This window comes from Setaria italica, chromosome VIII (genome assembly GCF_000263155.2).
Source record: "Setaria italica strain Yugu1 chromosome VIII, Setaria_italica_v2.0, whole genome shotgun sequence".
NCBI lineage: Eukaryota > Viridiplantae > Streptophyta > Magnoliopsida > Poales > Poaceae > Setaria > Setaria italica.
In genome coordinates, this window is record NC_028457.1 from 6,743,748 (window position 1) to 6,760,372 (window position 16,625).

Here is a 16,625-nt window from a genome sequence, read left to right on the forward strand (position 1 = left end):
AGATCCCGCGTGCCAGAGCTCGCTGGCGCGAGCTTGCCGCCGCGCTCCACTTGCGCCCGCCCCGTGGAGCACGTCCACTGGTGCCGCTCCGTCGCCCGTCCCCGGCCGCGACAGGATGGGTCGACGCGCCCAGCTTCCCTAGTCGCGCGTCGTGGTCGCCTGCACCCCTGCAACCCCTCTGCCCCGCTCCGTCTCACCCAGTCACGACCGGTCCTCTGCTCCCCCCCCCCCCGTGACGCGCCCTGCACGCTGCTGCCGCCTTCGCTAACCGGCGCCTCGGGACACGACGTCTCGAGTGCCAGCTCCGCCAGTCATGCACCCCGGCAAAGCCGCCCCTGCCGCGCACGCCTTGCTCCCGGCCCATGGCCGCAAGCCTCGCCTGTCGCGCCCCTCTGCGCCAATGGCGCCGCCGCCATGGATCGCCCGTCCCGCACCCCTCCGTTCCCGTCCGCCAGCGCTACCCCTCCACCTCGCTTGCCCGTATCGCCCTGGCCCTATAAAAGGGGCAAGCCTGCCGCCTGTGCCCCCTTTCCCCCTCGCGCCATTGCCCCCGCTCCCCTGCTCTATTTCACGCCCACCGCCGAGCCACCCCGCCGCGGAGCCCCCTGCTCCACCCAGCCCCGCACCTCGCCGTCGCCGCCGCTCGCTCCGCCACCACCTCACAAAGCTCCAGCGCTCGTCTGTTGCCCACCGGAGCTTTCCCCATCCGCGTTCCGCTCTGACGAGCTGCCTCCTCGCCCTCAACCTGCACCAAACCCCCTCAAGGTGAGCACGCGCGTCTCCCCACCCGCTTATTGCCCTAAGTTAGGCGGCGCATCGTCGGAATTGCGGCTAGACCACCGTCGCGCGCGCCTGAGGGCTTATTTGTGAACCGAAAACTTTTGCGAGGGCCTAGATGTAAGTAGCAAGGGCACATCTGTGAAGTTTTAGAACTTTAGGGGTCTCGGTGTAAAGCTGACATGATCTTTTCGTGATTAGTTGAAAGAATGAGGGTCCGCCTGTAAGTTTGCCTTGGAAACCTGTGCGAGGGCTTGGTTGTGATTGTTGAAAACTTAGGAGGGCCTGTTTGCAAAGCTGTTTCGATTATGTTTTTGTTGGCAGATTAATAGTTTAACTTTGATAATGCCCCAAAAATCATAGAAAAATAGGAAAAATGCCAAATCAATTTTGCTAGACTCAGTGTGATGTGTAGTGTCTTATAAAAATAAATTTAGCACATGTCACTATTAGAATTAATGTTATATGATTTAATCCTTGTTTAGGCTATTTAAATCATAAAAAATCAAGGAAAAATGCTAAAATGATGAATCCAACTCTCAAGTGCTTATCTCAGAGAATAGAAGCTTCAAAAAATTAGTTGGAGCCTAGCACTTACGTTTAAGTCTCTATTTTTGTTTTATAATTGCAACCTAAGGATAAACATTATCTTTTGCATAATACTTAATCCAGAGAGATGAGAAAAACGTGAAACCACACGGAGTAAATCAGTGATGAAGTATAGTTCAAAGAAAAATATTAAACCTTGTCTGAAAGTTAATAAAACCTACTTTCCTTTTTAGAGAAAAATAAATAAGAGTAATATATGGAAAATATATGTCCTTCACTAAAAATTATGAAAAATTCACAAAAGTCTCTAATTCACCCATAAAACTATTGTTAAAATTTCATACCCAAATTCATTATGGTTTGTGTTTTAAAAATAGTTAATTACATGCTACGTTAGGGTGTTAAAACAATTTTAATCATTTCTGTGCACCTCCAATGGATCTCAAATTTATGAAGTAGCTTATTAATGACAAAGTTAAGTTGCTGGTAAATTTGCAGCTTCATAGCTTGATATTTGGATTCATGAAATAAAATTTGGAAGATGAACCGGTTTAAATGCGATAAAGAATTCATTAAATGAGAATAAGGATAAAAAGGGTATATTGGAAGAGGTAAAAAAACATTAGAAATAGTATAACTTTTCGATCTTAAGTAACTAAGCAAGTAATATATATGTGTACACAATCACCATCAAGAAAGCCGAAATCATGAAGATGCTTTATCTACGCAAAGTCGGTGTGTGTGTGTCGGTCGAAGAGAAGTGTCTTGCAATCATGTTTACTTTATAATAATATGTGAAATGCCATTCAGATCCTTGAAATAAAGTCATCACCTCGTTGCATTTGCATCTCGTGTAGAAGTGAACCTCGCCGACGGCACCTACGAGCTTCACCCGACGCAGGAAGAGGAGGCCATAGCGGATCTACATCACGTCGGAGTCGAGCCCGTGCAAGAGCAAGAGCAAGCCAAAGACCAGCTAGCTAACTTTGAGTTTGAAGGCAAGCCCCGGAGCATATTTTTCCCATTTTTAAATACTTGCAATACAATTGATTGCTTTGATTAGGCATTTACGTTCCAGGAGTTGTTTGAAACCATAGGTGCATGAATTTAGTACCCTTGATCTGAACACTAGTATGTTAAGTCGAGAAGTTGCAATGCTTAATAGGACTCGGTAAAAGTCGAGTGATTTCCTGTCACTCGTGAGTTATAGGAGTTAATTGTTGTACTTATGTTACAACTATAAGGATGATAGATGGGGTCGGACTTATATTCGGTACTCGGTGGTATGCTCCGTCAGTCTACATGAAATTCGACTAAGGTCGAGATGTGATAGTGTTCGTGATCAAGTGTTTGAAAATACTAATCTCATACCTAGTATGGGATAGGAAAGTCTAGTACCTGATTGAATTGGGACGTGGCTTATACTCCTGCTGTCCTTGGAACGAAGTTCCCATGGTGCATCATGTGGGTGCATGTGCGGTCACAGTACGGCAGAGACTGGGACTGTGGAGCATTGCATGCCAAAGGTAGTTTGGCCCTGACACGTGCTTGGAAATTGACGGCGACAGCTGACAAGTGAAGCGGTCATCCATGATGCGCGAATGTCGTGGTATTAGGTTCGTCATGCATGGTTAATAAATTTGAATCGATTCGTCTGCCTCTCGCAGTTTGGGACTGCTTGATCGCTATGCTACACTGAGTAAGAATGGAATATGATGATGATGTTAATATTGATGCTTGTCATACATTGCTTGGAAACTATGCTTGTTTAGTATAGTTGCTAACTTAGACTGGTAAACGAACATAGAACCCGTGGCTAAAATTTTGAAAGTAAGGACCTACACTAATTGCTTTTGGCAAAAATAAATCCCCTCAGCCAAAAATTGCATGTCTACGTGTTGGTGAAATAGTACCACCGGTCGGTTAAGTCTTGTTGAGCATAGTTGCTCAGCCTTGCTTGTGGCACATCTTTTTAGGTCTTGATATTGATGAGTTCACTGCAAGTGTTACTTGGCCTATCCAGCTCCCTCCAGATTGGACGGTCGAGTGGAATCCCTCCTCGAACGGCAAGGACAGGGACCAGTGATATCATGATCGGCTTCTTCATGATATCATGCAACGACGTCTAGCTTCCGCTTATTTTATTTCCGTTGCTTGAAAACTCTGTAAATTATGTTTGAATTTCGAACCTTGTGTTGTAATAAATCATTGCATTATGTTTAATTTTGGATGGACTGTTGTTATCTCTGTAACCACTTACCTTCGAGTGAGCTTTGCTTTCTTGATCTTGCGTTAAGTGGTTTATCAGATGCAATCCGACGGACGACCAAGTTGACTTGATTAAAGTACATGATCGCGTGTCAGGCAAGTTGACTTGATTAAAGTACATGATCGCATGTCAGGCAACTTAAGTGTGCTTTAGCCGAGTTAATTTGAGTGGTTCCGCCATAATTCTCTACTGTGCACGCGTGCACCAAGACCCAAATCATCAGCTAAAACTTCTGACAGATAGCAACTACTGAACTGCAAGTCAGGTGAGCCACACTTCAAAATTTCTGTGTATGAAATTGTAGCTTTTTGCCATTTTTTCTTTCACCCTCACAATCGTGTACTATCTGAACCTGAATCTATTCGTCGTATTGTAAAATAACAATTTTATCTTACATGAGCATGATGGAACTTCGACATAGAGAAACCCATTTAATACGTTGATCCTCTACCTTTAGCCAGAGAGCCAGTTTTGCTACGGTTTTACGACTTCAGATGATTTTGGACCGTTCGATTGGAGATGAAATGCCACATTTATCACACAATATATGTATGGGCTATAGTACCAAATAGTAAAATAACAGGTAGGATTGATAGAATTAAGTGATGGAACAAGAGAAAAGAATAAACTTCATCTTATTCACATTTATAACTATATATCTCTACATATTCATATGCGCATATTATGTATATCCATGTCTGTGCAGAGACTTGGATATATCCATATTCTTATCCGAGAAACGAATTTGGACATATCGATAGACATCCCTATTTTCACCCACTGGTGGAGAACTCGCCTATTATCCCGGTTGGTAGGGTGCAAAGATCTCGGAAATGCATCCGGGATAAACCAACCGGGACAAAAGGGGGGGTCTTTTATCCCGGGTCACTCACCGGGATAAAAGGGTCGAGAGCGCCGACGCTGCAAAAAAAAAAATTCCCGAGCTCCCAGGAGGCCCCCCCACACGCGCAAGTCACAAGTCACAAGTCACAAGTCACAAGTCACGCGATTTTTCACGCGAAATATGCACGTGCGCGGTTCGTGGGATTCGAACCCACAACCTCCAGCCTCGCGCTTAGCTTCCTTACCATCCCACCTACACACCACATCTGACTATGTAGGGGATACTATCCTTTTGTATTAACTCGTGGGGGACCCTTTTATCCCGGTTGGAAACACCAACCGGGATAAAAGACCCCCTTTTATCCCGGTTGGTGTTTCAAACCGGGATAAAATGCCTCTCAGAGTCTTTTTTTCCCACTAGCCTTTGCAACCGGGATAAAAGGTCCCGGTTGGTGAGCCCCCCACCAGTGACCGAGTTTTAGTCCCGGTTGGTGAACCTTTTATCCCGGGCCAACTTTAAACCGGGACAAAAGGGGGTGGATGGAAAGTCATTTCTCTACTAGTGACCCAAGGTCTGACTTACCAAGTTACCATGGCTCTGCTTAGATTTTATTTTGCCTCTGACCATTAAACTAGATGTGAATAATCCGTTCTCCTTTCTTTGAAACAAGGGGTGCTTCCGGCTCTACATGCTTCAAACATTTTTTTTCCTTCTCCATATTACTATTTTTAATCGATAATTCTGTGTTTGTAGCATAAAATTGTTCCCATCACATAGACCTTGAGCTAATACAAATATCTGTCGTCCATTTTAATTCGACCCTCTTCCTCCCACCCTGACAAAGTACCTTGGAACAGAGCACATATAGACATAAGGAACGTTGGCGACTGCTGCATTTTAGCTGACCTTTTTATTTTGTGTGTTGCAACAGAATGCGGGGGTGTTTAATTTAGTCCAGATTAAAATTCATGTCACATCGAATATTTGGAGGCTACTTAGGAGGACTAAACATGAGCTAATTATAAAACTAATTACACAGATGGAGGCTAATTTCCGAGACGAATCTATTAAGCCTAATTAATCCATCATCCCATGTTTACTGTAACACCACATTGTCAAATCATGAACTAATTAGATTTAATAGATTCGTCTCGCAAATTAGCCTCATCTGTGCAATTGGTTTTGTAATTAGTTTATATTTAGTACTCCTAATTAGTATCTAAATATTTGATGTGATAAGAATTTTAAGAGTTACTGAGGACCTACAATCACAATACGCTGGATGATAAGGTAACCTGGAGAACACATGGGTTCCCTTCTACTGGCTCGTAAGAGAGGCGCAGAAAAGGTTCACTCAATTCCCGTTGCTAAGCTTGCCCCATCCCGGCAAGCTAAAAGTACTGTGGACACGTGCACAAAGACCTCAGACCACCAAGCTTTTACCCCTTACTGATACGGCGATACTGAATCACGCGTCAGGTTTTCCGGCCACATATCGAAATTTCTACATAAAATAGCGGTTGAAAAGCTGAAACAGCTGATTTGTTATGAGAAAAAATACTATTATATAGTCGCTGATTTGTTATGAAAAAAAATACTATTATGTAGTAGTTGATAATTTATTGTGAGAGAAAAATACTATTATGTCGCTGTCCGCCGCAGTAACGCAGTCGTAACAGAAAGAGCCCTGTAGCTTTTGCAAATTCTCTCCGCCGCAGTACCGCAGTCGTAAAAGAAAGCGTAGTAAACATTTGAAAACAAACCAAATAGACCCCTGTGATCTCTCCCAATTTGCGATCCTGCCCAGACAGAAACATACCATGATGCATGCAAGTACATGCAACGAGGCGGAACAGCCCCTTTATTCATTCAGCCCGACCACAATCCATATCTTTCTACTGTCACTTCTCAGAATCAACTAAAAGGTACTGTGATTGTACAGAATCATTCTCAATGGGATCCAGACATGCCTGCGGTTCCCCTTCTCTCTCCTTGCCTCTCTCTCCCTCGCAAAATCTGGCGTTGGAGCTGTCAAACATGTTAGCGGCGCCAGGTTTTCCCTCTCCCCTCTCCCATGCTCACAGCCACAAGCGTCCAGAGGCATAGGGTTTTACAGCTCGTCCTTCACGGACTCTGCGGTGGTGGCTGGGTCCGCCGCCTTCTCAGTCGTCGTTGCCTGGCCGGTGCCAGATGTCTCCTTGTTCTTCTTGATGAAGTCGACGATCTCATCAGCCGTCCTGCCGGCGTCGTAGGAGGTGACCTTCCCGCTGGGGGTCACGAAGTACATGGTCGGGTAGCCCTGGACCTCAAACTCGCTGGGCACGTCGTTCTCGGTTGCATCCTGGGAACAAATATTGTGAGATGGTGTTTGCAGAAATTGGATTCTGCCACAGGGATTCATGAAGAATAGTGCTCAAGACACATCGTTGGGAGGAAACGTACCATCTTAGCAATCACAACTTCTTCATCACTCTGAAGTGTGGTGGCAGCCTCCTCCAAAATAGGTGCCAGCTTCTTGCAGTGTCCACACCACGGGGCATAGAATTCAATAAGAACTGCACCAGGAATATAGATATATCAAGGGGATTTCAAGCTTACTTATACAGACTTCCATCATAGGGATGAAGATAAGAACTACATGCCAAGTGTACTCAAGTATCCAACCAGAAACAATTCCTAATTAATGAAAACAGATTAATCAGAGGATGCATACCATTTTTCCCAGACTTGAAGACCACATCGTGGATGCTGTCAGCCACAACCACCTTAACAGGCTCGTTGTTGACCTCAGGAATAGGCTCAGACTTCTTGAACGGTGACAATTTGCCATCCTACGAATAAAGAGGATCAATGAGATCTAAAATCATATGAAATGGAACAAAACATCACATCAATGCATTAAAATTCAAATCAATACTTACAAAGTACTCCTTCAACCATGAGACAATCTGGTCAGCCTCAATGTTATCCTTCAAGAACTTCTTGGATTCACTATCCTGGATGAGGATAAGGGGTGCCTGCTCCGCTTTCAGACCAAAGTACTGCCATTCCAACAAATTGAATGTTAGCGTGAAGGTTTCCAGTATATATTAAGAGCATCAGTGTAAGGTGGGGAAGTGAGAGCCAAACCTGGAAGGCACCCTGGGAAGCGTCAATATCACCAATGAGGAACTTGATTTCCTTGTCCTTGAACTCCTCTGCGGCAGCAGAATAAACATTCTTGAAGGAGTCAAAAGGTCCAGTGGAGAAGTTCAAAAATAGCATAGCCTGCCAATCGTGTCACAGAACAGTGAAAATAGTCAGTATTCGACAAATAAAATATAAATCACAAAGCTGTGAACAGCCTTTTCTAATCACAAAGCTTTTTCAAGTCACAACTAATAAAATAAAATATAAATCAAACAAGCAGTTGAATATTTTTGAAAAGTTCATTGATGGCACCAAAATATATACTTCATATCTAACAAGAGCAACGCAGGCTTCAAATATGCCCAGCATTGCATTCAATACAGTAAAATGGCAAACTTAGGCTAGTTGGATGCAGAAAAGGTAGCTTGGGCATGACTAAGCACATATCCAGTAGTAACTAACCATTACCAAAACTCTTGATCAATTTAACCAACAATATACCGATAGAAGTAGTACTCAAGATATTTCAAGAACAAGTTTCTTGTTCTTACCTTGGTGGCTGAGCTTTGGAAGAACTTCAAGAGGTATGGGTGGTTGTCGGGGTTCTTGTCAAAAGTAACAACCCGGGGGGTGCTGCTAGCATCAATAAACTTCTCCAGAGCAGCGACATCAAAATCCTGCACAATGTGGAAGCAATGTGACTTTAGTGACACTTCACACATGATAGTAGCATAGCTAGTATGCTTAATCATCTGCATAGGATACATGAGTGCCAGCAAAGATTAGTGCAAAGTAAAACAGAGAATGAGAGAAAAACCTTGCTGTCAACAACAAGCTCATCAAACGGCTTCAACAGCCTAACCAAAGGCCTCTCAACCGCAGCATCACCACGTGGGAGATGGTTGGCATGCAGGGTGTGACCGAAGTCGTAGTCAGCCCTCAGCTTCTCAGCAACCTCCATGAAGTTTGTGAACTCAGTGCCACTGAATTCTGTGAAGACACCAACCTATAGAGCGCATAGTCAGTAATCACCTCAAGAACATCAATTGAACAAAAAAAAAAGTCATGATACTGAATTAGGAGCTTACAATGTAGATCTTCTTGTCATCAATAAGGGATGCTGCATCTTCCGGTGACTTGATCTCCTTGGAAGCAGGGCCAACCTGCTTCTTCAGGTACTCAACAATGCCCTCAGCCTCCCTAGGTCCCTTGTACTCCTGAATGTTCTTGCCCTGGTTCCTGAAGATCTTGAGGGTCGGGAACCCTTGGATCTCGTACTTGGTAGCAAGCGGCCTGTTCTTGTCCTCGTTGGCATCAACCTTAGCGAGAACAATAGGTGGGTCGTGCTTGCTAAGCGCCTGTGCGGCCCTCTCATACTGAAACATCGCAGAAAATGCGTCTAGCATATGAGATTAAACCAGTCAACACAGAACTCTCCTGTAGAGTGAGCAACAACAGGTTGCAGAAGCATTACCTCTGGAGCGAGTGCCTTGCAGTGTCCACACCTGCGAATTCAATTTGACTACATTAGTTACAGCAACTAGAACAAATCAGCAGACATCATGTAGGCCCAGCAGCAGCAATCACACAAAAATTAACACCTCGATGAGGTTGCAACTTGCAAGTGAGCCCCAGCAGCAATCACACGTTAGTAATAACACATCAGTAATGTTGCAACTTGCAAGTGAGCACCTAAACTCCTAAATCCATCATGGAAAAAGCCTCCCAAAACGTCAAATCAACCCCACCAACCGCAGAAAAACCCAACAAAAACCCCGTTCATTTCTCCTAAACCGTCGATGACACGAATCAACTTTTCTAAATACACGAAAATTACTTCTCACTACTCATCCGAGTGTGGACCTGGAACTCCGTGCTCCCGCACGGGAGCACCGAAGACAAAACAAATCCACGCGAAGGCCAGCGACTAAATCGGCGCTAGCCGTGACCCCAAACGACGCATCGGGACCAAAACCAGATCCCCGAACGCGCCACACGCCTCCCTAAGCCGCGCATCTGAAAACCCGAACATGTCTCTGTACTCCAACCGCAGTGGAATCCCCCGATCCAGGCCCGCTGGACCCTCGCGACCCCAGCGCGAGATCTACCCTTTAACCCTAGGTGAATCGGTTCGGAGAGCGCACGAGCGAGCACTCACCACGGGGCGTAGAACTCGATGACCATGAAGGGGTGCTTGGCGACGGCCTCGTCGAAGGAGTCGACGTCGAGGGTGAGCACGGCCTCCCCCTCCGCGGCGGCCTCCTCCGCCCTCGCCGCAGCCGGCGCGGAGAGCGCGACGGCGAGCGCGAGCAGCAGCGAGATCCAGGCCCGGGTCGCCATGGCTTGAGCAGGGGGAGTGTGGTGTGGTAGATTTTCTCCGGAGACGGGACACGGCGTAGGCAGGCTCGGGCTCGGGGGGGTTTAAAAGGGGGCGGAGCACGCGAGGAGGAGAGTCCACACCGGGGCCGGGTCCACCTCTGGGATACGAGTCCCTGCCACCCGGGACCCACCGCCGGCGGGCTCTCTTGGAACCGGGCGCGGCCTGCGGGGGTCACGAGATATTTGCAGCCCACGTTTGCAGATAAGCCCGTGTGGTTACTGCAAATAACCTGAAATCTTCGCGTAATTAAGGGGTGCTAGGGATAATGAGATAGGGAATTACTTGGATAAGACCCGGTGTCATAGAGTTTTAGGGAGTAATTAGTAATAATTAAGGGGGGGCTTAAAAGTGGGCGGTCTTAAAAAGTATGCTGCCTTAAATGCGATGGGAATTTGGCAGGCCACGCGGGACACGCGCCGCCGGGGACACGGTGGCAGGCCGCCACGTTCCTGGCCGGGCGTCGCCCAATGAGGGCGCGCCACCTCACCGATGTGACATGTCCACGGCCTCTGATTAGCCGCGCGACCTAGGTGAGGTCCAAAGCGTATACGGACGGGATCTGGGCGTAGAGACTACGGACAGGGAAACCGCGCTGGACCGGATACCGTATTGCAAGTTTGCAACCGTATACTGCCTCCGTAGTTATGTATTTACAAGACCAAAATACTGTAATGGCTTCGGTAAGATTACTTCTGGGATAGTAAAAATTCAGGGCATGTTGACTCTCATCCTTTCAGAGGATACTGCCTCTGTAATTGTATTTACAAAGATCAAAATACTGTGATGGCTTCGGCAAGCCTACTTCTGGAATAGTAAAATTTCAGGATTGGTTACCTTATCCTTTCAAGGATTTTGACAGTTGACTCTGCGCGTGTTAGGGCCCACCCTCTCAGCTCGTGAGCAAGTGGTTCGTATGGGGATCGAGGAAATCTTGGTTATGCTCATGATGTTTGGGATGGTTAGACCTGATATTCATGATCCGCCGACGCCGATAAAGAAAGGAAACGCGTGATACATGACAGGAAATATAAAACGTGAGATCTCAGCACGGAAATCTTATTTCTTTTTTTTAGAAATTGAATGAGATAGTAATATGGAGAGAACAAGAAATGATGGTCATTCAAAGTGAGGTTTACAGGAATCTTTGATCCATGGACTAATTTTAGTTTAGGTGATCTGGAATATTTGATACTAAGTAGAGGAGCTAAACGTAAATTAATTACAAAATTAATTGTATAAGCCGTGACTAATTCGTGAGACGAATCTATTAAACCTAATTAATTATGAATTAATTAGCACATATTTACTGTAGCATCACATGGTCAAATTATGAACTAATTAGACTTAATAAATTCATCTTGCGAATTAGTTTTCATTTATGCAATTAATTTTATAATTAACTTATACTTAATACTTCTAATTAGTCCCTGTAACCGACTCAAAAGAAAGAGCTGATCGGAGCCGTTTGTCCGCGGTCGCCTCTGTCACGTAGAATTTCTCTACAGCGAATAAAAGCCCGTCAAGTACAAATTCAGACTTTGAGATCCATGTAACATTGTCCTGCAGATAAGAGTAATGAAGCTCCCGTTTAGCTAAGAACAAAATGCACAAACGAAGGGCAACTGTCGTCGTACGTGCATTCTTGTTGGCTTCCTAGCTTTAGAGAGGACAGAGTACAAATTTTAGGTTGTGATGGTGATGCGGTAGGGATGGAAGACAAAAGAAGTACAACGGTAAATATTTCTTTAAAACAAGAAAATACTTTTTTTCCGAAAATGCTCGGCTGTAGGCAGATCTATGACCACCCCCAAAAGCAAAAAGGACGTGACATACGTATGGCCCCATGTCTAAGATGTGTCCCCGTCCTCCTTCTTCTTCTCCAGGGAAAAAAATAAAGAATGAAGGCAAAATCTGGAGCCGTGACGTGCAGCATCGTGGGTGACCACCACTACACTTCTCCCAGGGAACAAACAGATACCCGTGACGTGGCTGCCGCGACGCGCACGGGGTTCACGTGCGGACGTTGACGTGGACGTGGAGTGGCGCAGCGCACGACGGCGCGCCATGGCCGTCGGGGCAGGAGGGGTTGGACTGCTCACGGCGCCCCAAAATGGTCCCTGTTCTAGCTTAAAAAAAAATGGTCCCTGTTCCGCGAGGAGGTGATTGGACTTGGACATGCCAAAAATTTTGATCTCCAACCAAATAGTTAAATTTATTGAATATGGCAAAAAATAGCTACGCACGTGGTTCAATTCAAACCTGGACAACCCATTGAACTAGCACATAGAAATTGTTCTGAAGGGTGTTTGAATACGAGATGCTAAACTTTAGCAAGGTCATATCGGAGGTTCGGATGCTAATTAGGAGGACTAAACATGAACTAATTATAAAACTAATTGCATAGATGGAGTCTAATTCTCGAGACGAATCTATTAAGGCTAATTAATTCATCATTAGCAAATGATTACTGTAGCACCACATTATCAAATCATGAACTAATTAGGCTTAATAGTAACCACATGGTTACTGTGCTACCTCATCCTGCCGGCCTCTCCACCTCCGCAGGTGAAGGCACCACGCAAGATCCTAGGGCTACATCACGCAAGGCTTGGCTGCTAATAACTGTGCCTTCATCTTCAGTTCTTCCCCTACGGCCCCATCGACTTGCCACGGCCAGCATCAGCTTCTCCCATGGCTAGCTCCCTGCAACCCTCGGCAAGGTACCAATCCGAAACCATCTTGTTTCTATCTTCGTAATGATGGATTTGGATGCAAAAAGGTCGAGCTTTTTAATAGATTTGTGTTGTACAGTTTGGTTGGGGATGGATTAAGGTTAATCATTATCAAATGTAAAGCTGATTTGGGTAAGATGGAAACTCATGACTATGAGAATGTTCTTTCAAAAAAAAGAATAGATAAGAAGATAACGAGCCACATAGTGCTGATAAAAAAATTAGAACAGTTAAGGGGATAGGGAGACTGCTTGATAAAAAAAATTGAAGACCCTAGATGATTGTAAGTTGTGCGTTTCCGTCAGAATGCAAGTTAAACATAGCGTAGTTCAGCTCATAGAACATGAAAGGCTGCCCAACTTAGCCGATCAGAGTTGGTGGCCTTTCAGAAGTAGAATAGCTAGTGCATGAAAGAGCCTAAAGCCAAGTGACTAAATCAGACATTTTTAAATTGGCGTGAATTAAGAATTAATGTCCAGCCACTAGAGTTTGGTGTTTAGCCTATTTGCAATATGTTTTAATTCCGGTCATGTCGCACTTTCGTATCTTTAATGCCTATTTAAGCTTTTTCAGTTTTGACTGTTTTTCATGTATCAGTTGACCTGCTATTTACCAATTAGTACCTTGTTTTGGCCACTCTAATTTGATAGCTTGCTGGGGGTGCTCTTAGAACATGAGCACAGACTTCATTCAAGTTATATTGAATTTAGATAGTCCTAGTAGCGAAGAAAATTGATTCTTGTACTTATACCTAGGAATAGGATTTGTGTTATTCATTACCCATGTCAATGTCTGTGCCTTTTGATTTCAAGCTCTGTTTGTGAGAACAGCTAATTACAGCCTGTTATTCTTTATGCAGTACGTACAATGGTGTGTTTGTGACACGTCACTATGACAATGGATAGAGTTTGATGAATTAAACCAAGAAGTGGGAAAACTTGCTGGTGTTTTCCTCAAGCAGTTAGCAGTCCAAGATTTAGTGACAACAGGGAGCCACCAGTTTGGTTTTGTTCTTAGGGCTGATAATAGTCCAGCAGCCCGTTCAGATTGTCAACACTGCAGTACAGCGACAGGCGTTGTGAGGAGTGCATCCCTGCACTCGAATTTCTGATTTTGTTGTAATTATGAGTGCACACATTGGACTTTCTAGGTGTAGAGGTTATGATCTTTTCTAATTTGCAGGATAGTGTGGTATGTACTCATTTCAACTCATTCTGACAAGGTCAACATGAAGTTTGAGTTTGCAATGTTTTTGCAATGACAAATGTCATTATTTTTTTACCAAGAAAATAACTCGATGCCTGACAGTATAAAATTGAATCCTTTACGGTCGCATGCCATTATTTTTCATCAGGCTACATGAGTTGCTATTATAGTTTTATAATGGTTTCCTAGTTCACAATAATATGATCAATATGCTGTCTTTGCAAGGCAAAGAGCCTTTTCCATTCACACATGCCCTTATCTGTGACTACGAAACTAGCTAACTCAATGCTACAATGGATAGAATGAAGATTTTGTGTTCGCACATGGCATTATTTACAGCCAGATAACTTTCAGTTAAAAGTTCCACGATTTCTTCCTGTGAAAAGTAAAGGATATTGTGACTCATTTCAAAGGTGAGCATGCAAATCAACAATCAGCCTAAAAAACACCGGGGGATGGAGGTCGCGGTCTCGCGCGCGGGGAGGGACGTTGGCCTGGTGCGCGGGCGCTCGAGGCTGCCTATATATATATACACACACATATACGTTAGAGTTTTAGTTTTCTGTACGAGTTCATCATACTACAAAATATTATTTATTCTTACTGTCTTACTTGATTTTTATTTTAAAAGGACGTCTTATTGTGCACATATTTAATCGATTTTCATCATTCAGTCTGCTTTTGATATTGCAGAGCCACAAAAGGCTAAGCCAGCCAAATCAAGCTTGTTCAGGTGCTTGAATTACTAGATGTGTGCATCAACTTTAAGTTCTAATCAGTAATTTTCTTAGAATTTCCAAAGTGTATCAAGATTGCACTTGTGTAAATATCTAACTTCGATATAAGGCTGCATTTTTTTTATGGCTCCGAATTAATGAAAACAGACCAAATCGATTAAGTATACGCACCACCGGAGTAGTTCCGCAACAAAATCAAATAGCGGCGTGGGCACTTCCTCGCACGGTGGGCACAGGAAAAGGGAGACCTCGAATTTCAAACGATTTATGAGTTGGTTTTCTTTTTTTTTTGTAGTTTTTCTTTGAACGGGAAAAAACAGAATGGGAGAGCACGGAGTCTCATGGCCTCTCGCAAAGAGAAAAAAAAGGGGAGAGAGGGAGGAATCTCGAAGCAAAGCTGGGCGTGCGGCGTCATGCGCGATCACTTTTCCGAGTTCCGATGGAGGAGGGAGCAAAGCAAAGCAGATCGAGGTCCTGACGTGGCTGCCGCGCTGTTTTAGCGCGCATGCGGGCGGCGTGCGGCCGTGACGTGGCGCGATCGAGCTGATGGGAGCGAGCCAGATAGCCCGAGGGTGCGATTGGTTCCTGCACCACCCGCATCTGGGTTCCCCGCGTGCGACCTCCGTGTGACTGGTTCCTGAGCTGCTCGCTGGGTTTGACTCGCTGGGTTTGACGCCTGGAGCCTAGCTCGCGGGGTGCGGTCAAATTTTTTGTTTCTCTAAAGTCAGGCTCCCGGATGCAGCGGCGGACGTATGGTGTGAGCGTGCAGGAAAAAACGCAACGGAGCAGGCAGCTAAGGTCTCTAAATTGGAAGTGGCAAAGTTTGCATTTTGCCATAAATGCGCAACTGTAGTATTTCGTTTGTATTTGTGAATTTTTATCCAAACATTGACTAATTAGGCTTAAAAGATTCATCTCGCAAAGTACAACAAAACTGTGAAATTAATTTTTAATTTCATCTACATTTAGTACTCCATACATGTACCGCAAGTTTGATGACGGCGAATCTTCTTTTTGCATAGTGACAAAGTTAGGAAAAGGAAACCAGGCTTAAACAAGTTCCTACGTGCAAACATCAACCAATAAAAAAAGAAGATGCATCTAGCAAGTCTGACCGGAAGAAGCCTGGATGGGTGTGCGAGCCAGGCCACGCTGGTCCGAAAACCAATCAGGCCCCAAGTCATCGAGGGAGTGGTGAGCAGGTGGGGTGCCACGGTGGAGGGCATTTTGGTCGCAACTATCCCGGATCCGACCGGACCTATAGGAGCCCTAGACCGTAGGCCGTAGCCCAATCCCATCCTTCGCGGCTTTGCCGTCTGCAGCTGGCGCCCGCCGCGCCGCCGCATGCACGTGCGCCTTCGACGCGTGGCTCCTAGGCTGCGCTGCCGCGTGCCCGGCCGCCGTCGCCACGTACTCCTACAGTCCTACGTACGCGCGCCGGCGCAGCGCATGCGAGCGCATGGCTGCCTGCCGCCAGCCTCGGTCCAGTCTCGCTCGCTCCCAATTCAAATTCAAATTCAAATTCAAACACAAATTGGAACGTCAGTCAAATAGGTAAAAATCTGCATAAACCTTGTCAGGTAGCGGCCGGAACACGCGACGGAACCGGCGGCGCAGACAGTGTCCTGGCTGCCACTTGACTATTCACAGACGCTCTGAAGATACACCTACAACCCAAGCCGCACGGCTGTAATGCAGAAAGCCCAGGCGATTGGATTGCATCAGCACTTCTCCAGAGACCTGGAATTCTACACAAGTTCTCCGCCTTGCTGAGAGAAACGAGTGAAGCACTAACCAAAAACCGCCTAATTTATCCACACCTATCCATATCTTCCATGGAAGTCTCAAGGACTGAGACGCTCTTCAAATACAAGCCACAAAATCGCAACGCACTTGCCCTTCTCGTTGACAATCTAACCACAGAGAGCACGGACCTTTTCTGCTCCACTGAGATGAGAAAACAAGCTAAAAATTCAACCAAATGCGCCTAATTTACAGACAC

General features: G+C 45.4%; 1 protein-coding gene across 1 annotated transcript; it reads right to left on the reverse strand.

Moving 5' to 3' along the window:
* Positions 1-6,255: 6,255 nt before the first annotated feature.
* On the reverse strand, positions 6,256-9,982 carry LOC101780630 (protein disulfide-isomerase). Its single transcript, XM_004978872.4, has 10 exons — positions 9,727-9,982; positions 9,043-9,073; positions 8,657-8,944; positions 8,386-8,574; positions 8,120-8,245; positions 7,569-7,706; positions 7,361-7,480; positions 7,153-7,270; positions 6,882-6,994; positions 6,256-6,780 (listed from the first exon to the last, which is right to left on the reverse strand). The coding sequence occupies exons 1-10, from the start codon at positions 9,906-9,908 to the stop codon at positions 6,550-6,552; spliced, it is 1,536 nt and encodes a 511-aa protein (XP_004978929.1). The 5' UTR covers positions 9,909-9,982; the 3' UTR covers positions 6,256-6,549.
* Between the last annotated feature and the right edge of the window lie 6,643 nt (positions 9,983-16,625).

Bases quoted from the DNA above. Each gene is read 5' to 3' on its own strand.
- LOC101780630 (XM_004978872.4), bottom strand. From the start codon at position 9,908: ATGGCGACCCGGGCCTGGATCTCGCTGCTGCTCGCGCTCGCCGTCGCG. The intron at 8,945-9,042 runs GTAATGCTTCTG...GCGATGTTTCAG, and splicing joins GCAAGGCACTCGCTCCAGAG to TATGAGAGGGCCGCACAGGC. The intron at 6,781-6,881 runs GTACGTTTCCTC...ATTTGTTCCCAG, and splicing joins AAGTTGTGATTGCTAAGATG to GATGCAACCGAGAACGACGT.